Consider the following 19971-nt stretch of genomic DNA (forward strand, 5'->3'; position numbering starts at 1 on the left):
TCTCAATGAGCAAGAGAAGGTGAGGGAAGGTGCTGGAAGCCAGGCCCAGGAAGATATCTCATGTTAATTCTCGGATAGCCGGTAGGAAACCTAGCCTGGGAGTCAGAGGCCAAGATACTAGTTCTGAAGCTGCTTACTCTATCATCTTGGACAGGACACTGGACTTCCCTGATCCTCCCCGTCCTTATGTAACCTTGGAAGAGTCCCTGGACTTTGCTTGGCCTCAGTTTCCCCTCCTTTTAATGGGATGGCAATACTGGTTGAGCAATCAAGAATGGGAAAAACTGTGAAAGTCCACAGGTCGGGGGTCCATACCTAGGTGAGGTCCTGTGGGGACTGGGCAGGGAAGGCCTCGTGAGAGCAGATTCCACCAGAGTGTGGCCCAGGCTGGTCACAGAGCTGTGTAAAGGCAGAAGGGGCCCATCAGCCTGGGAAGGCAGACCACGCCCTGCTGGGCCTCACCTCTGCATGTGAGGTGGAGCAGTGGCCAGCAGGGGTCCAGTAAACCCTTGCAGCAGTCCTGTGGATTTGCTGCCCTTCTTTCCAGAACTCTTGCTTGCTCAAAACAAGAAAGAACAGGAGATACCAGAGCCTTGAACAACCCAACACAGGTCTGTCTGAGGGCCCCAGGGGCAGAAAACTTTTGAGACCAGCTCAAAGAGGATCTTACAGGGAGCTGCAACCAGCATGCTCTTGAAGTGATAAAATCTGGGCCTAACTGGCTCATTACTGCAGATGCAGAGCTGATGGCATAGGAGAGGCCCACGTATTGGAAGAACAGCAGCATAGTTACCTTAAAATTGCACCCATGGCTTCCCATCAGAGGTGGCAAGAAACAACCTTCCTTCTGAATAATTAATGTTCACTTTCCAACCCCTCTATCCCATTGTTTTCTTACCGAGAAGATCCAAGCCTGCCAATGTGATCGTCTGCTGAGGCCGGGGACTTGGTCAGGCCTGGGTCCTCCAGGAACTGGGTGTAGGCAGGGCTGACCTCACGACCACTGGACCCCTCACCCACTCCTTTATTCCGAAGATACTGTAGGAACAGATGTGGGTTCCATCCTCAGGGCTTTGGCTCAGAGGCCTAGAGAAGGCAGGAGGGGACCTTGGCTTGATTTCGGGGCTTTCAGAGGATATGAAAGAGGCTTCTTTTCAGGAGTGAAAAGCGAGGCCTGTTTGGTGAAGGCACTACTTGCATGATAATGACATCTAATAATGCCTCTCTTCAGAAAGAAAGCTACATGGTGTGAGGACGGTGACTGGGCCAGGAAGCTGTTCTACATTCAGGTTCCAGAGGGAGGTGCATGGCCTCACAAGCGGGGCAGGTCAGAGACTGACGTCTCCGAGTGGGTCCACTTCTCCAGGCAGCCCCACCCACATGTGGCTGAACACCAGGTGTGACTTGAGGCCAGCTGCCTTCCTCAGCTGGAACACCTGGACTTTCCAGACACCTGCAGCCAGAAAGGCTGGCAGGGATTCAGTGAGGGCAGGCAGCCTTGGGTGGAGGCTGAGCCTGCCAGGCCCCCACCCCTCCCTCAACCCCTTCTTCTCCTGGATACCTGCTGGGGCTGGACTGGACAGGAACATTAGAGACCCCCAGCAGGAGGTCAGGCCACCAGAGTGGACAACTGGTGTAAGCCCCTAACAACCTGGCTTGTCCGCCACTCCCACCCATTCTGAGAAAACTCGAAACATGTGCCAACTTGTCTGGTGGGTAATGCTTGGCCCCCATTCAGCTGGTGACCTCAGAGGTAGGAACAGTCTTCTCCTGTGTGCCTGGAGAAAGGACAGTGGTGAGGTGAAGATGCTGGAATGTCCTTGTGCACCCCTTCAGACTTCCCTCCCCAGTGAGCCAGAATGGGGAGCAGGGCGAGTCCCCACTCACTGACATATGTGCTCTGTTCCCAGACTTCCTCATGCCCCCAGGCTCCCTTTCAACCTTAGGGCACTTTGTCATAGCCAGTCTGGGGCCCCAGGCTGCCCAGGCCTGTGGGGATAGAGGCTACAGGACAAACCAGGCTGGTCAGCCAATGCCAGCCTGAGGCCGGGCCTAGGGGCTCTTGAGCTCTTACCTCTGAACAAACCACAGATCCCCAGAAACAAAGAGCAGGGCTGCTTTGCAACATGCCTTTGGCTGAGCCAGTCAATTTCCCCGTGGGCCAGAGGCTGCAAGGCTCCTTTGTCACTGGGAGACTTGCATGCCTGTCAAAAAATTCTCCCCACGGCCCACCCAGCCCCACCACCACCCCAGGGGAGTGAAGGTGGCTGACTCCTAGCAGCCCCAAGCTGTGCCCTCAAGGCATCTGCCAAGACAAAATATCTTTACAAGTTCATGCCTTAGACAAACATTTATTGAGCATCTACTGTGTGCTTGCTCCAGTGCCAGGCACGGAGGTACCATGGTCTATGCTCCCTCACAGGGAGTGCAGGGGAGAAAACAGGAAAATGACTACACAGTGTGAGAGAAGTTTGGCTTGGGGCTGCATAGGGAGTTAGAAGAGTGCTAGGAGGGGCACACAACACAGAACAGGGGTCCCAGGGCTTCCTGGAGGAGCTCCTGATTGGTAAGACCTAAAGGCTGAGGGGCAGCTGGCCAGACTGAGGCTGTGCGGGAGGAGAGGAGGGAGTGTGCTTCACGCTGCACACAGCCCTGGAGCGCAGAGCAAGCAGGGCTATGTGAGGAGCTGAATGGCTCCTGCGTAGCCAGAGTGTGGGGAAAGGGGAAGGGTGAAGAGAAGATGCAGGATGGGTGACAGCAAGAGCTAGTCACGTGGTGCCTGGAAGCTGAATGAAGTATGGTTTTCCTTCTCTCATCCTGCTGCTGGAGCTACTGCCACCATCTTGAATCCTGAGGATAAAGCCACAGCTGGAGATGGGAGAGGGTAAACTGGAAGGTGGCTGGGTCCTTGAGAACCAGGTGAGGTTGAGGGTGATAGTAAGCTATGAACAGATTTTAAGTGGAGCAAGGACATAATCAGGTTTGTGTGCAGAATGGGTTGGGGAGCCAGATAGAAGAAGGTAGCCAAAGTGGAGCCAGGAGGATGAAGTCTGGCCTGAGCTAAGGCAAGTGGGAAGAAGTGGAAGAAGCTGGATGGACTTGCCCAGCTTGAAAATGGGTTTGGGGGCTGTGCCAGTGCCCTACTCACGTGCACATTGAGTTGTCCGATCTCCATCTCCAGCTGCCGCACTTTGGCCTCCCGCTCAGCCACCATGGCCCGCAGCTGGGCGACTAGGCTGTTGCTCCGCTGAGCCTCGCTGTTCAGTTGCTGGTCCAGGTGGTGCTGGGATACTCGCGTCTTCTCCTCCTGCAGACTCAGGCTGCCTAGGATCTCCTGTAGCTGTTTCAGCTGGTCCTGGGGGGCCAGGCAGGAGGGCAGGTGGAGTCAGTCATGGCCCACTGGGCAGAGGAGGACAAAAACAGACTGCCTCCCTCACCCCAAAGTAGCCTGCAGGAACCTAATAGTGGGATCCTGTTCCCTCAAGAGGCAGGAACACCTTCCTTGCCTGCCATCAGGGGGTGTCGAACCAGGCAGGCGGGGACAATGTACTTTTCCTGTCCTCAACTTCCTTCTCTGAGTTTGGGGCCAAGAAGATCCAAGGGGCTCTCAGACAACAGAAAGCAGATCAGATGGTGACACCTCACCCGGTGGGAGAGATATTTAGCTAAAAGGAAAGCCTGATCCCGCTTGGCTGGGAGACTGCCCTTGGAGGCAGTACCTGGACCCCTGCCAGGGACCCATTATCACCCGACTGAAGCCCCATGTCAAGGAAATGCCCTCAAGGAGACTCCCGGGCAAAGGCTTCCTGCCTGGGGCCAACAGAAAGGACAATGTCAGTGATTTGGAACAGGTGGGGGCTGTTTTCTTCACCTCAGAGTGGAGGAAACTGAGGCCCAGAGAGCCCAAGGGCATATTGCTGGTGAATAGCATGACTGGGGCTAGTTTGCAGCTCTCATCATGCCACCTTCAATGACAAAGAATGGTGACATGCAGGGACCCCAGAGGACATCCAGCCCTGCAACTTATTTTTAAAACTGGCTGCTGAGCCTCAGAGAGGGGATGCAACTGGCCTATGGTCACACAGTGAGGTACTGACAGAGGCAGGCCTAGATTTCAGGTCTTCTGTGCCCCGCCCACCACCCTGTCATGTAAAGTGATCATGAACTAAGGTAGGTGCCTGAGCCAGCACCCCCCAAACACCCCAGCCAAGCCAGACACGATCACCCTCCGGGGCCTGCAGGCACAACTTGGAATCTGACACCAAACTTTGGTGCCTCAGGTCCCACAGAGAAAGGTCCAAGCTGTAGGGTTAGGAAAGCAGTATGGCCTTATTAGTCAAGGAAGTTTTTTGTTGTTGTTGTTGTTTTATACTTAAGTTCTAGGGTACATGTGCACAACGTGCAGGTTTGATACATAGGTACACATGTGCCATGTTGGTTTGCTGCACCCATCAACTCATCATTTACATTAGGTATTTCTCCTAATGCTATCCCTCCCCCAGTCCCCCACCCCCTGACAGGCCCTGGTGTGTGATGTTCCCCGCCCTGTGTCCAAGTGGTCTCATTGTTCAATTCCCACCTATGAGTGAGAACATGCGGTGTTTGGTTTTCTGTCCTTGTGATAGTTTGCAGAGAATGATGGTTTCCAGCTGCATCCATGTCCCTGCAAAGGACATGAACTCATCCTTTTTATGGCTGCATAGTATTCCATGGTATATATGTGCCACATTTTCTTAATCCAGTCTATTATTGATGGACATTTGGGTTGGTTCCAAGTCTTTGCTATTGTGAATAGTGCCACAATAAATATATGTGTGCATGTGTCTTTATAGTAGCATGATTTATAATCCTTTGGGTATATACCCAGTAATGGGATTGCTGGGTCAAAAGGTATTTCTAGTTCTAGATCCTTGAGGAATTGCTACACTGTCTTCCACAATGATTGAACTAATTTATACTCCAACCAACAGTGTAAAAGCGTTCCTATTTCTCCACATCCTCTCCAGCATCTGTTGTTTCCTGACTTTTTAATGATCACCATTCTAACTGGTATGAGATGGTATCTCATTGTGGTTTTGATTTGCATTTCTCTGATATGACCAGTGATGATGAGCATTTTTTCATGGGTCTGTTGGCTGCATAGATGTCTTCTTTTGAGAAGTGTCTGTTCATATCCTATGCCCACTTTTTGATGGGGTTGTTTTTTTCTTGGAAATTTGTTTGAGTTCTTTGTAGACTCTGGATATTAGCCCTTTGTCAGATGGGTAGATTGCAAAAATTTTCTCCCATTCTTTACATTGCCTGTTCACTCTGATGGTAGTTTCTTTTGCCATGCAGAAGCTCTTTAGTTTAATTAGATCCCACTTGTCTATTTTGACTTTTGTTGCCATTGCTTTTGCTGTTTTAGTCATGAAGTCCTTGCCCATGCCTATGTCCTGAATGGTATTGCCTAGCTTTTCTTCTAGGGTTTTTATGGGTTTTAGGTCTAACATTTAAGTCTTTAATCCGTCTTGAATTAATTTTTGTACAAGGTGTAAGGAAGGGATCCAGTTTCAGCTTTCTACATATGGCTAGCCAGTTTTCTCAGCACCATTTATTAAATAGGGAATCCTTCCCCCATTTCTTGTTTTCGTCAGGTTTGTCAAAGATCAGATGGTTGTAGACGTGTGGTGTTATTTCTGAGGCCTCTGTACTGTTCCATTGGTCTATATCTCTGTTTTGATACCAGTACCATGCTGTTTTGGTTACTGTAGCCTTGTAGTATAGTTTGAAGTCAGGTAGCATGATGCCTCCAGCTTTGTTCTTTTTGCTTGGGATTGTCTTGGCAATGCAGGCTCCTTTTTGGTTCCATATGAACTTTAAAGTAGTTTTTTCCAATTCTGTGAAGAAAGTCATTGGTAGCTTGATGGGGATGGTATTGAATCTATAAATTACTTTGGGCAGTATGGCCATTTTCATGATATTGACTCTTCCTATCCATGAGCATGGAATATTCTTCCATTTGTTTGTGTCCTCTTTTATTTCGTTGAGCAGTGGTTTGTAGTTCTCCTTGAAGAGGTCCTTCACATCCCTTTTAAGTTGGATTCCTAGGTATTTTATTCTCTTTGCAGCAATTATGAATGGGAATTCACTCATGATTTGGCTCTCTGTTTGTCTGTTAATGGTGTATAGGAATGCTTGGGATTTTTGCACATTGATTTTGTATCCTGAGACTGCTCAAGTTGCTTATCAGCTTAAGGAGATTTTGGGCTGAGATGATGGGGTTTTCTAAATATACAATCATGTCATCTGCAAACAGGGACAATTTGACTTCCTCTTTTTTTTTTTTTTTTTTTTTTTTGAGATGGAGTCTCGCTCTGACACCCAGGCTGGAGTGCAGTGGCCGGATCTCAGCTCACTGCAAGCTCCGCCTCCCAGGTTTACGCCATTCTCCTGCCTCAGCCTCCCGAGTAGCTGGGACTACAGGCGCCTGCCACCTCGCCCGGCTAGTTTTTTGTATTTTTTTTCAGTAGAGACGGGGTTTCACCATATTAGCCAGGATGGTCTCGATCTCCTGACCTCGTGATCCGCCCGTCTCGGCCTCCCAAAGTGCTGGGATTACAGGCTTGAGCCACCGCGCCCGGCTGACTTCCTCTTTTCCTAATTGAATACCCTTTATTTCTTTCTCCTGCCTGAGTGCCCTGGCCAGAACTTCCAACACTATCTTGAATAGGAGTGGCGAGAGAGGGCATCCTTGTCTTGTGCTGGTTTTCAAAGGGAATGCTTCCAGTTTTTGCCCATTCAGTATGATATTGGCTGTGGGTTTGTCATAAATAGCTCTTATTATTTTGAGATATGTTTAATCAAGAAAGTTTTTATAGTCAGATAAACCTGCTTTGAACTCAGTTGTATGGTCTTAGATGAGTTATCTAATGAATTTGACTCTTAGTTTCCCCATCTGCGAAGTGGGATTAAAATATATAATCCTAGAAGGTATCTTGGGCACTAAGCATTATAACATGCCCAGAAGGGGAAGGGTTCTGTGCCACCACAGAGACAAGAACTGGTACTGGCTCCTCTTGTCCCTTTCATTCCTTGCTGAAAAATAACCCAGGGTATAATCCCACCTCCTTCCCCCAATACATTTCTGTCTCTTTTGGGGTCCATAGGCCTAAGTGCCTTGTGCCTGGTGCTGCTCCATCACTGCCCTCAGGCAGCCTCCCTGAGCTGCTCCTGTCCCTGGGGCAGGGCTTTGGTGCTGGGGGCCATCTGGAGGCAATGGGCTTTGGGGTTACACAGGTGGCATTGAGGGGTGAGTGAGGGCTCACTCTGGCCATGGCTGCAGCCCATCCTTTGGGGAACCAGCCCTGGCTCTTGCCCTGCCTGAGTGGTGGGGCCATACCATGAGGGCATCGATGAGCTCGTCATCATGCCGGCCCTTCTCCACCAGGGTCCCCATCTGATTCTTGAGGGTCTTCACCTCACTCGACAGCAGCTTGTTCCGAGACCTCATGCCCTCAAACTTCTTTTTTAGCTCTTCAAGCTCTCTCTGGAGGCCATCCCGCTCACTGGCAAGTTTCTGTAATTAGAAAGTGAGGGCATGGGCAGCAGGGCTGTGTGGGACCTTGGCCACATCTGCTTCCTGGCTCCTACTCAATGGCAAGGCCTGGGGCTGGGGGTGGGGGTGCTTGTTGAATGCCACAGAGCAAGTCACTAGAGCCAGTGCCCTGACTCCCAGCCCAGGCCTCTCAGGGATATCAGGTGGCCAGCAGCCTCCCACTCTTGCCCTAGCACATGACAGCACTAACGGATGACAGCACTCCCCACCTCAGCCTGAGACACAGGCTTCCTAGCACATGAGAGGAAAGCCGCCGGCCAACTGCATGTGTCCTCCAGAGAGAACAGCCAGTCCTACCCCTAAACCCCACCCTGAGCAGGGGAAAAGAGAAAAGCCATACTTTAGAAAGAGTGCTAGGCTAGGTTCCAACTGCAGCACCTTGCACCACCAGGAGCTAGAATGAGAAAGGAGGGTTGTTCTCCCACTTCCTCCATGATCATTTGGCACAACCCTTGACAGCACCTTGCTTTGCCAGCTACCAACTGGAAACTCACATGCAGTGCACATCTTCAGAGTCTCTCATTCACTCATCCCTTCATTCTCAAGTGTTTCCTGAGGGCCTACTCTGGGCTTAGTGTTGTTATAGATGCTGGGGGACAGCAAAAAGCAAAACAGTCCTTGTCCTCAAGGAGCTGATAATCCTAATGGAGGAGACAGATAATGTCAAATAGGGACAAATACTTGAAAGTAGGAAACAGGAATAGTGAGAAGGATATGGTCAGGGAAGGCCTCTCTGAAAAGGTGGCATCTGAGCAGAGATTGAAGGAGATGAGGGGAAGAGCAAAAGCCCTGGGGTAGAAGGTGTGTGGCTGAAGCATAGTGAGTGAAGGGGCAGAGGCTAGATTAGTCAAACCCATAAAGACAAGATGGAGACATTGAGGAGGAGCTTGGGCAGTGGGTGACATCACCTGCTTGAGCCTGAGGGTGAACTGTTGCTGGAAAAATGTTTTCATATCCTTGATGAAGTGAATTATAGAAATGTAAAACAAGTAAAACATGAACCCTTTTCAGGGACGCAGCCATTACTCACCTGTAGCTCTCCTGCCTACACACTCCAGGCTCTCATAGATGCCTGGCAGAGGGAATGCATGCAGGAAGCTGTTTCCTTCCACCCACCATTGCAGCTTATGGTCAGCCCAACTGTTCAACATAATCTGTTCTGCACTAACATGTAAGTCCAAGCTAGGTGCATTTCAAACCCAACATTTCCAAATCTCAACTCCCTTTCTCCTCTTGAACCCACCCTGTCTCCCTTACCCACCCACTATACTCCCTAGCAGTCCTTTATAACTCTTCCTCCTCATCTCTCTTCCAAGTCCAATCTGTTCTTGAGCCCTAGAAAGTCTGTCCTCACTGTCCCAGGTGTCTGGCCCTTCCATGACAGTCCACTATCTTGGCAAAGATCCTTGGTCATGTCTCCAGGATCACTATTCTGCCTTCCATTCCTCTTCCAACCCATTCCTCCTCTTGCTCCAACCATGTGACCTTTTCAAAATGCACAGTTGACCACCTCCCTCCACAACTTAAAACCCTTTGGTGGGCTGGGTGAGTGGCTCACGCCTATAATCCCAGCACTTTGGGAGGCCAAGGCAGGTGGATCACCTGAGGTTAGGAATTCGAAACCAGCCTGATCAACATGGTGAAACCCCACCTCTACTAAAAATATAAAAAATCAGCCAGGCGTGGTGGCTTGTGCCTGTAATCCCAGCTATTTGGGAGGCTATGGCAGGAGAATCTCTTGAACCCCAGAGGCAGAGGTTGTAGTGAGCTGAGATCACGCCATTGTACTCCAGCCTGGGCAACAGAGCGAGACTCCATCTGAAAAACCAAAAACCCTTTGGTGGTTCTCTACAGCCTTCAAGATACAGGCCAAAAGTCCTCGCTGGCATACAAAGCCCAGCAGGCCCTGCCCACCTCTGTGGTCTCACTGTTTCCCTCCTCACAGCTGATGGTCTAGAGCGCTGGAAGGTGCAATGTGGTCATGGTCACAGCATTCCTAACACGGGGCCTAACCCAGAGTTGGTGCTCACAGGCAAAAGTCTCCTGATGAAAAGGCAAGGCCTCACTGTTAGGTAGCTCACTGCCAGGGCCACTAAGTGGGCCTGTTGTATGGCCTGCCTGCACCTCTTCATGCTGCTTCTGCTACCTTCTTTAAAGTGGGCCCTACTCCTCACTCTCATTGCAAGTTTGGGGAGGCTAACTCATCCCCTCAAACCTTGAGGCAGGTATCTGAAGCTTGACCAATCAAAACACCCTGTACTCTTGGCCACAGTGATGAGTTCAAGGATGGCCACATAACCTGGCTAGCCCAAAGACACTCAATTCTGGGAATTTGATGGAACTATTGTGAAAGAGAAACACTTTGTCTGTAGAGGCTGTATTGGAGAAGAGCAGCTGGGACCACCCAGGGTCCCTGTGGAAAAGAGTGAAGCCAACCCAGGAGAAGTTGCTGAGAGCAAGGCCCCAATCTGCACCTGAAGCTAGGCCACCTCTGGATTGTTCATTTACATGGGCCAATAACTTCTCTTTGTTGCTTAAACCTGGTAGAGTTAGAGTTCTGACACTCCTAATGCAGCCAGTGAGATGCGGCCCCTGGTGCTGAGTCCAGCCTGCCCACTTCTTTCATCAGCCTGGAACTTTCCTTCTTCAAGCCCCATCTAACCCTATCATACTTTTGGGGCCGTGGCCCTCCCCTTCTCCCTTTTACAATGAGAATTTCAGGTACAGCACCTCCAAAACAGCCAGGATGGGACCACGAAAAGTTCATTAAATGGGCTCACAGTGAGGTCCCAGTCAGGCAGCTCAGGTTGGTTTGACAGGACGTGAGGAACATGCAGAGGTGACTCAGGTCCACTGCCTAGAAGGGGTGGCTCAGACTTCCGACCACATGTGCCTCAGAGCCCTTGCAGGCACCATCACGATCTCTCCTTCCTACACGCCTGGTTGACTTCCTCACTGGGCATGCGTTACCTCCAAGCCTTCCTGTTTTTCCCTTTCCAGGCTGCGGATCCTCAGCAGGTTTTTCTCCTGTGCCGACAGCTTCCTTGGGTCTGGATAGACAGACAACTCATCACTGCCTGTTCCCACAGACTGGCTCCGGGACTGGCCCAGTTGCTTCTCAAGCTCGCGAACCTGAGGATGGTAAAACTCATTGTTCCACAATGGGTCTGCAGCCAGCCTCTACTACTCAGAGTGTGATGGGAGACCCCATGGACTGAAGATGGAACCACCTCTCTAGATGGCTGTGGTAGCCCCATCTGAGGAGGACTAGGGGTGGGGGACGATCTGAGCTGGCATCTTGAGCAACACATTGGAAGACACCAGGGAAGTTCAGCTTAGAAAAAAGGTGAATGACAAAAATCACCCTATATCTGAGGGGCTGTTTGAGGCTAGGAAGCAGACCTGTGGCCCCAGGAACCAGGGAGGGATAGGATGGCAGGTCTCAGTTCAAGAAAGAACTTCCTTATTTTAGGTATTTATTTATTTAGAGACAAGGTCTTGCTCTGTCGCCCAGACTGGAGTGCAGTGGTGCAATCATGGCTCACTGTAACCTCTGCCTCCCGTGCTCAAGCAATCCTCCCAGTTCAGCTGCCTAAACAGTGTGTGTGTATATATATATATATATATATATATACACACACACAAAAAGAGACGGGGTTTCACCATGTTGCCCAGGCTGGTCTTGAACTCCTGGGCTCAAGCGATCTGCCCACCTCAGCCTCCCAAAGTGCTGGGCAAGGAGGAACTTTCTAACAGACAGACCACCTAAGACTGGGTGGGCTCCTTGGAAGATGGCGGTCACTTACAGGAGATATTGCAGAGGGGAAGGCAGGGTTTGGAAGCAGAGAGATTGGCTCAAAGCCTCACAGACTGTGTGACTGCGCACAGGTAACTCTGAATCTCAGTTCCCTCATCTGTAAGACGGGACTAAGAGTACACCCTGCATAACACTGTTATGAGGATTCAGTATCATGAAGCTGTCTGAGCCTGGGAATCCTCTGAGGTTCTTCTTGGACTGACAAATCTTGGTGCTTACTCCAGATCAACAAACTAGAGCTCTAGGGGAAGGGACTTAGAATCTGCATTTTAAATGCTACAGGTGATTTTTAGGATTAGGCAACTTTGCAAAATCCCAAGATGGTCTAGGTGAAGCTGTCAATACAGCCTGGCACACGTGGGCCCTCAGCAAGTGGCAGGTAGATGTCATCCCACAGAACAACGTCCTTATCACCCTTATAACACTAGGGTAGAAGCAGACAACTCCTAGGATCCTTCTGACCCTGGTTTCCATGTCAACACAACCAAATGACAAAACAACGTTGGTAAACTTGAGCCAGGAAAGGAAGCACAATTCGCTAGGCTCCCTGGCAAAGGGCAGCAGCACAGCTTTGAAGGCACCCATCAGTGCCCTCGTGTGGCGCTGTGAGGCAATTCCATTTAATCATTAAAGAACACTGTTACCTTTAAGAATTTCACATACAGGGCTAGGCACGGTGGCTCACATCTGTAATCCCAGCCCTTTGTGAGGCCGAGACGGGCAGATCACGAAGTCAGGAGATCGAGACCATCGTGGCTAACACGGTGAAACCCCATCTCTACTAACAATACAAAAAATTAGCCGGGTGTGGTGGCGGGCGCCTGTAGTCTCAGCTACTCGGGAGGCTGAGGCAGGAGAATGGTGTGAACCCTGTAGTCTCAGCTACTCGAGAGGCTGAGGCAGGAGAATGGTGTGAATCCGGGAGGCGGAGCTTGCAGTGAGCTGAGATCATGCCACTGCGCTCCAGCCTGGGAGACAGAGCAAGACTCCGTCTCAAAAAAAAAAAAAAAAAAGAATTTGACATACAACTTAATGACAATAATAAGGAAGTTGTTTTGTGCTTATTATGGTCAGGCACTGTCCTAGGTGCTTTAGAAATGTTATTTGATGTCACCCCATTTCACAGGTGTGAAGACGAAGACATAGGAAGATGAAGGGGTTTGTCCAAGGTCACAGAGTTGGCAGACCAGTGGCCAAACGTAAACTCAGGTCTCTCGAACCCCAAGGCCATGCACTATCATCTATTAGCTTCTTGGAGTTTTTCCCCCTTTATGTTGGCTTCAAGGATCTCATGGGAGACACCGAGGATAAAAGCCACTGTGACACTTTAAGTCCCTGGGAACAAGAGTGATATGCTTGGCAAATAGTGGAAATCACACACCTTCTCACATGTTTCTCAGTTTGAAGGCACAAAGGGAAAAGAACCACACCTAACTTTTATACAGTGCTTCCTCCATGCCAGGCCCTGTGCTAAGCACTTTACAAGTATTGACTCAATTCACCCAACAATCCTGTGGGGTAGGCATCGTTATTATCCCCATTATACAGATGAGGAAACTGAGGCACAGAGCTAAAGGAACTTGCTCGAGGTCACACAGCTGATGAGTGGAGAGCTGGGATTTGAATCTGAGCAGTGTGGCTCCAGAGCCCTTGCTGTTAGCCTCTTTTGGTATGCTCCAAAATATTCAGACAATAAAGAGGGAGACAAGGCTAAGTTTTTATTGGGTAATTAAAACTTTCAAAAGACCACAAGCATCTGGACAAAACTGGAAAAAGCTTACAATTACAACAGTCACGCAAATTTACATAAACTAGGGGAAAAAAGATGCCTGGAGTTAAATAAATCAAACCAAAGGCGTTGGCATTTGTTAAGCTCCAGTGCCTGGCATGTGGTAAGTGTTATATAAGAGCTTGTTCATTAAATAACAAATTAGAATCAGGCTGGTTGGCGAGAAGGTAAAACAACAGCCCTGCACGAGTGCACTGTGAGACCTAAAGGCCTTTTTTGGGTACTGTGTGCTTAAGTCTCTATGGGGGTCAGGGCAGGTCTTTCTGGGGCATTTTAAATCCTTTGTTCAGGCCAGGAGAAGTCTGGTGACTCACCCACCTTGCTCTGCAAAACAAGAATTTGTTGAGCCCGACCCCTCCAGGTCCCTGGTGAGGATAGGAGCTGCTGGACATTGACGTCTTCCCCAACCTCGCTGGCCAAAACCTGAAATAAGGCAGGGCCTTCAGTGTGGCCAAAAGAGAGGGCTCCACCAGACCCTGATGCTGCTGCATATTTAGAGGCATATTCAGAAGCAGCCTTCACCTACACAATCTTCTTCCCATCTCAGAGCATAGCCCTCAAAGGTCAGTTTACCATGTCCCAAGGGCAGCTCTCCCTGGGAAAGTGGTAAACCCATCATCCCTGGCATTTCTTGGCAATGCTTAGAGCCGCCAAGAAACTGCCGGCAATTCCCAGATAGGGCCCCTTGCTCTTGACATATTCTGGGATGACTGAACCACAAAGCTGACCAACACCTGCTTCCTTAACCCATTCACCTGTCACCTAGAGCTGAGCTAATTCTGGCTATAGGAAATACATCGCCACAGGACCCGGGCCTCTGTGAAAAGCCACAGACAAGTGGACCGCTGAGTGCAGCAAAGGTGGGCTACTGAATGTCAGTTGGGGCACTGTGGTCCAAGAAGGGCCCAGCTTTGTGATTATTGAAGTGCAGCGCTCAGGCCCAACGTCAAGGCTTTGAGGCAGAAACAATACGCTCCAGCTTGTGACCTGGGCCCCTCTGAAGCCTGTCACAGAAACCTGATCCAGCGTACCAAGTCTCTGGCGCTTGTTTCCACAATAGAACACTGTTTTGGAAATCTTGGCCAGTCTGAGTGGTTCCAGCAGGGAAGACAAATGCCAGAGAATTTGCTATGTAAATAAAAATAAATAACGAACCAGCTGGGCCTGTGTCCCAAGTCTGAGCATTTTCCTTTGAAAGGGTCCTTCAATACACAAAGAACCTCTTCATTTTCTGTTACAGACAGGAAAGCAGAAGGCAGGTGCTGGCAGGCTTCCAAGTTAAGTAAGGGTGACATTAAGGGGAGACCCAGGATCTACTGGGGCACAAGTTGTGCAGGGAAGGCTTAATGGACTCTCCCTGGGTGGATAGCACTGTCCTCCTCAGTCTAGAGCTGGGCAGGCACCACAAGGGCATCTATGCTGCGGGGGTGGGGGTGGCAGGCTCAGGTAGTCAGCGATTCTGCCCACCAAATGGGTATGGACCAAGGACTGGTGGGAGGAAGGACTGGATCTGGAGCCTGACCCAGAGCAAGCAGTGTGCTCATGGGGCTGAGCACTCACGGCTCCAGAATGGAATCCACTGTGCCAGCTGTGCTTTTCCCAAGTCCAGCCCCAGCCACACAAGAAGCCCCAAGCCCTGGCTCTGAAAGACCTTCTGTGCCATCCGCAGCTCCTGCTTCACAGACTGGATCTGGTTGCGGAGGTCACTCATCTTCAAGTTGGTGGCTGCCAGCCTGTCCTGCAGGGCCTTCACCTCTGGGGTCTCCGGCTGGGTGGGAAGGACAGGAGAGAAAGTAGTCATTTATTGTCTACATGGGAACAGTAATCATAGCCCCCATTTATCCAAGTCTGTGCCAGGCACTGTGCTAAGTGTTTGACATGGAGTAACTCATTTAATCCTCATAAACCCCTGTGAGGTAGGTTCTCTTGTAAGCCCCTTATAGATGCAAAATAGAGGCTAGTGGAAGGTAAGTCCTCTACTTGGGCTATCTGGTTAATAAAGGTGGAACCTGGATTTGAATCCTGGCAGCTTAACTTTGGGACTGAGCTTTTTGCACAGTGTTGCACACACACGTGGGTGCATGCCTTACCGTACAGGTGAAGCATCTGGAGAGAGCGGCAGGCTCCACGCCTCCCAGACACTTCCTGGGTGTGGACCCTCTGCCGTGCTCAGAGATTGGCATCACAGCTAATCCATCTTCACTCAGAATAAAGAGGAAACCACCTTACTCCCAGAAGACAAGCCCAGCGTGGCAGGAGAGCCACAGCATCCTAATTCAGGATCTGCCTCTCCCAGATTCGTCAGCTTGGGCCTTGGTTTTTTGACAGCTGAGGGGCCTTGGGCTCTCTTTCCTAGCAGTGACCACTGTAATTTCCAAATGTTCATCTCTGCGGCTTGAAGAACTACAGCAACCATGAAAACTGCCTGCTGGAACTCTTAAAAGTGTCTTTTTTTTTTTTTAACCCAATGTTTTATTTAAACTATCTGGATGGAAATTTTTCTTAAATGGGCTGACTACCTCTCTGTCTTCAGTAGACACTCCTGTGACTCATAGATATTTGACAAAGGGACCTTCAAGGTCAGCCCATTCAAACCCCTTCCATAATGATGAAAATAAGGCCCAGAGAGGGGAGGTAATTTGCCTTCAGGCATACAGCTGGTTGGGGTGACACAGGTGGAATTAGAAAGAACACTGGTCCTTCCCCTGCCCTGGCTGACTCTTCCAATTTAAGCTGCTGCTAATGCTGGGCATCATGGCCACAGAAACGTTGGTTGTCAGGCTGAGCATCCCATCGGGCAATGATGCTGAGGCCCTCTGCTGCTGCCCCAACAGGGCAGAGTAGCTGAACTTCAGGAAACAGGGCTGGTACTACAGTGGCTTTCTGACCTTTCTCTATCAGGCACAAACAAAAGCTCCTGTGAATGCTAGTGTGAAAGACAGATCCAAGTATACTGGGTCCAGGAATTTCCATAGACCCCAGAGGCTCTGGGCAGCCCAGCTGAAAACCACTGGCCAAAGAAACTAGACATGGACACCTGGTCCAGAAACCCTGGCCTCATCCAGTGTCCTCATCTATGGAAAGGGTATGCAAATACTTCCCTGTTCCGCTTCCTCAGAGCACCACCATCAGGCTAAAGAGAACAGCCAACGTGAACAGAATGTGCCAGCTGAGAACTTATATGAAGCATAGGTGTATCTTTTTTTTTTTTTTTTTGAGACAGAGTTTCACTCGTTGCCCAGGCTGGAGTGTAATGGCATGATCTCAGCTCACTGCAACCTCCCCTCCCCGGGATGAAGCGATTCTCCTGCCTCAGCCTCCTGAGTAGCTGGGATTACAGATACCCGCCACCATGCCCGGCTAACTTTTTGTATATTTTTTGGTAGAGATAGGGTTTCCCGGCTAACTTTTTGTATATTTTTTTAGTAGAGATTGAGTTTCACCATGTTGGCCAGGCTGGTCTTGAACTCCAGACCTCAGGTGATCCAACTGCCTCGGCCTCCCAAAGTGCTGGGATTACAGGTGTGAGCCACCATGCCCGGCCATCCTGTTTTTAAAAGTATATTTTGTTCTGTGTTCTTCCTCCTGTCTGGCCACCTGCCATCCCTGCGTACTCTGTTGGGTGCCTGCCTCTTCTCCTGTTAAATGTGTGGCTTTGAATCTGCCCTGGGTTGGGAAGCAACACCCCTCCACCCCCTGCCACGCCCCTGCCCTGCCTGTCAGGTCTCCAGTGCCATGAGCCCCAGTGGCCCTGACAGTGGGGGTGCTGAGAGCTGTGGGAATACGTGTGCTTCCATATGGCTGCAGTGACCCTGCAGCATCTCTTTGATCTGCTCAGAGCATGGAAAAAGCATACAGATTGGATCTGACTCTAGAACCTGGGCAGTGATGCCCTGTCCCAGTCTCATTTTCTCATCTGTAAAATGGGGATATGTAATGCCAATCTCCAGGGAACCCGTGAGGGTTGCTAAGACAATGCATGTCAAGGATGCTGTCTGGGGCAGGTCCTGATGGAGGGCAATGCTGGCAGGCCTAGCTTGGCTTGAGTGGGCAGCTGGCAAGTGGGCTGAGGGCCAGATGGTGTTCTGGAGAGGGCTGGATCAGGCCCCATCCTCCTGGCTTAGGCAGCTGAGCTAATCCTACCTCCAAGCCATTTCAGAGTTCTTTCTGCCCAGAGTGAAATTCCACAGGCTTTGTGGGGGACCTGGGTATGGGCACACTCCCTCCCCTACCCGAGGCTGTTTTCTTTGAGAAAATAACTAAAACACAGTCCATGGGGAGCAGATAATGCCAATGCCGCTCACATCACAGCCTCCTGAAGCCCCAAGCAGAGGGAAGCATGTTCAGCTTCACTCTGGAATGTGCTTTGGAGGCCTAGGGTTGGAATGTGGATTGAGCCTGCAGGCTTCTGGAGTGTGGCTTGGGCTTGGGCTGCCCTGAACAGCCTAATGAGGGGGAACATTGCTTTTGCTCTCGCTCCGATCAGGAGATGCCAGGGAGAACACGTGGTACTGATGAATTGAGATCTGCAGCCCATCACACACTCTTCTCTCTGGAACCTGGAACCTCCCATGCTCCCTGTGGCCAGAGAATAAAGTCAAAACTCCTGCTCCAGCTGCCATTCAAGGGCTCCCTCTATGGGTGACTTTACCCCAGCTTTTTTGGCTTACATTCCCCTTTTCTCCCTTGTGAGCTCTGGGCTGCAGTCAAATGTTATCCAGCTGACACTCAGTTCACCTTCCCCATCTTCCTTCTCCAGTAAGGCCAACTCAGGGATGCCCTCCTCCGCCCCCCTTCTAGCTGCAACCTTAATGGAGGGTGGACTCCCCTGTGAGCTCAGAGCACAGGGGCCATCTCTGAAGGCCCTGTCCACATCCTGCCTTCAAATGACTCCTCATTCCTCCTCTGGGATTCTCCATAGACAGAGCCTCTGGTTTTTGTTGTTGTTGTTGTTGTTTGTTTTGTTTCTTTGTTTGTTTTGAGACAGAGTCTCACTCTGTTGCCCAGGCTGGGGTGCAGTGGTGCAATCTCAGCTCACTGCAACCTCCGCCTCCCAGCTTCAAGCGATTCTCATGCCTCAGCCTCCTGAGTAGCTGGGATTACAGGCGTTTGCCACCATGCCTGGCTAATTTTTGTATTTTTACTAGAGATGGTGTTTCACCATGTTGGCCAGGCTGGTCTCGAACTCCTGGCCTCAAGTGATCTGCTGGCCTCAGCCTCCCAAAGTGCTGGGATTACAGGCGTGAGCCACTGCACCCGGCCGAGTCTCTGTTTTTGATTCCCTGTGTCACAGGGCTTAGAAAATCCCATCAGGCTGAACAAGCAGTTTCCTATCCAGGGCAGCCCTAGTTGGGGATGTGGAGGTGCTCAATGTGTGGAATAAACCAGGGGCAGCTTAGCAGTGTCCTCTGAAGCCAGGAAAGGCCCTAAAGAATACTCAGTCCAGCCTCTGTAGAGGGCAGAGCCCCTCTGCTGCCTCCCCAGCAATGAGACAGGTTTACACAAGACTACTCTTGAGGAGGCACATTCACCCCCAAACCTGAGGGGCCCATCACTGCACAGCGAGGACTGAATTCTCCTCAAGGAAAGCACAGGGCAGTCTGATCCCAGTGTAGGCAGCAGGGAAGATAGGGCTAGAAAACAAGCACCTAATTGGGAGTCCCGGGGGTTGGCTGCCTCTCTCACCAACTGGCCTGGCTTCCCAAGAAAACCCTTGGTGAAGCCTCCTGGAATGTTCTTTAGACTCTGATGTTATTTACTGTCTGGTGTGGGGATAAACCAACCCACTAGGTCAGACTGACTTCCTTTCATGGAGCTGCAATTCCCACCTCTTGAATTTCATGAACTGTCACTGGTTTAGTAAAATGGGCTCTGGGGAACAAGTCCCCATTTCCAACAGCCACTTTTACTCTGTAGATTTGGAGCTCTATGAAAGGGAAAGTGTTCATAATATGAACTGCCCCATAAAGAACAGGATTCCACTGGGCAGTGGTGAGCTCCCTGTCCCACCATGGAGTAAGGTGGAGGCTGGATGTGTCCCCAGTGAGGATGCTGTACAGGAGATGGCTGGGCTGACAGTGGGAGGTCAGTTGGATCAGGCCTTCCCTCTTGATCCTGAGGCTCTAGTGTTCCAGGGTTCTCAGGCTCCTCCCAGCCTTCCTTACTGGAGACAGAGTTGGAGCTACTACACCCTCCATGGCTTCCGACAGGACATTCTTGGCCTCAGGCCATACACTTGGTACTGTTCTCTGATGTCTGCTCTGAGGATGCAGCAATGATAGACAATGGGCATCTGGCTCAGCAGCGCGGTTGGGGGTTGGGGGTGGACCCCAGGTAGAGGTACCTACACACCCGTGGAGGAGGGGAGGCCCAGGCCCATGGCTGCCTCGCGGACTCTCCAGCACAGAAGAGAATTCATACCAATGCTCTGTCTCCCATCTGGGCCCTCAGTGGCTTGGCTCCTGCGTCGGTGGCCCCCTTGGCTGACATTCTGGTCAGGGCTGTCTGTAGCTGAAAAAGCAAACCTCGTGCTTAATACTCTGCTCAGCAATTGTGCAGCCCAAGGAAAGCACTCTGGTGCCTTGTGTGTGTGGTTACCTATGTTGGTGGTGTGTCCTTTTAGCTCACTTTAGGATCATTAATGGAAGAATTCTCCTTTAGAAACAGCTCTGGAATGGAGAGGGCTTAATTGATTTTCTGACCCATTCCCTAATCGCACTATAAAAGCAGTCCAAGGGTTCACTAACAGCTTAATAAATAATAATGCTA

At 50.5% G+C, this 19971-nt stretch overlaps 1 protein-coding gene across 5 annotated transcripts in view; it reads right to left on the bottom strand.

The window, feature by feature from the left end:
• The window catches only part of CCDC13 (coiled-coil domain containing 13), a 69101-nt gene that overhangs the window by 29129 nt on the left and 20001 nt on the right, over positions 1-19971 (bottom strand). The window contains exons 5-12 of one of the 5 annotated variants that reach the window (XM_015131230.3): positions 19624-19713; positions 14855-14971; positions 13522-13626; positions 10568-10729; positions 7382-7558; positions 3149-3355; positions 899-1038; positions 316-399 (exon numbers count right to left, since the gene is read on the bottom strand). In XM_015131230.3, the coding sequence (XP_014986716.3) occupies positions 316-399; positions 899-1038; positions 3149-3355; positions 7382-7558; positions 10568-10729; positions 13522-13626; positions 14855-14971; positions 19624-19713 (1082 nt within the window). The remainder of the gene's footprint in view (positions 1-315; positions 400-898; positions 1039-3148; positions 3356-7381; positions 7559-10567; positions 10730-13521; positions 13627-14854; positions 14972-19623; positions 19714-19971) is intronic. The other 4 variants (XM_015131234.3, XM_015131231.3, XM_015131236.3 and 1 more) reach the window with 4 other exon arrangements.

The sequence above is a fragment of the Macaca mulatta genome, chromosome 2, assembly GCF_049350105.2.
Source record: "Macaca mulatta isolate MMU2019108-1 chromosome 2, T2T-MMU8v2.0, whole genome shotgun sequence".
Lineage (NCBI taxonomy): Eukaryota > Metazoa > Chordata > Mammalia > Primates > Cercopithecidae > Macaca > Macaca mulatta.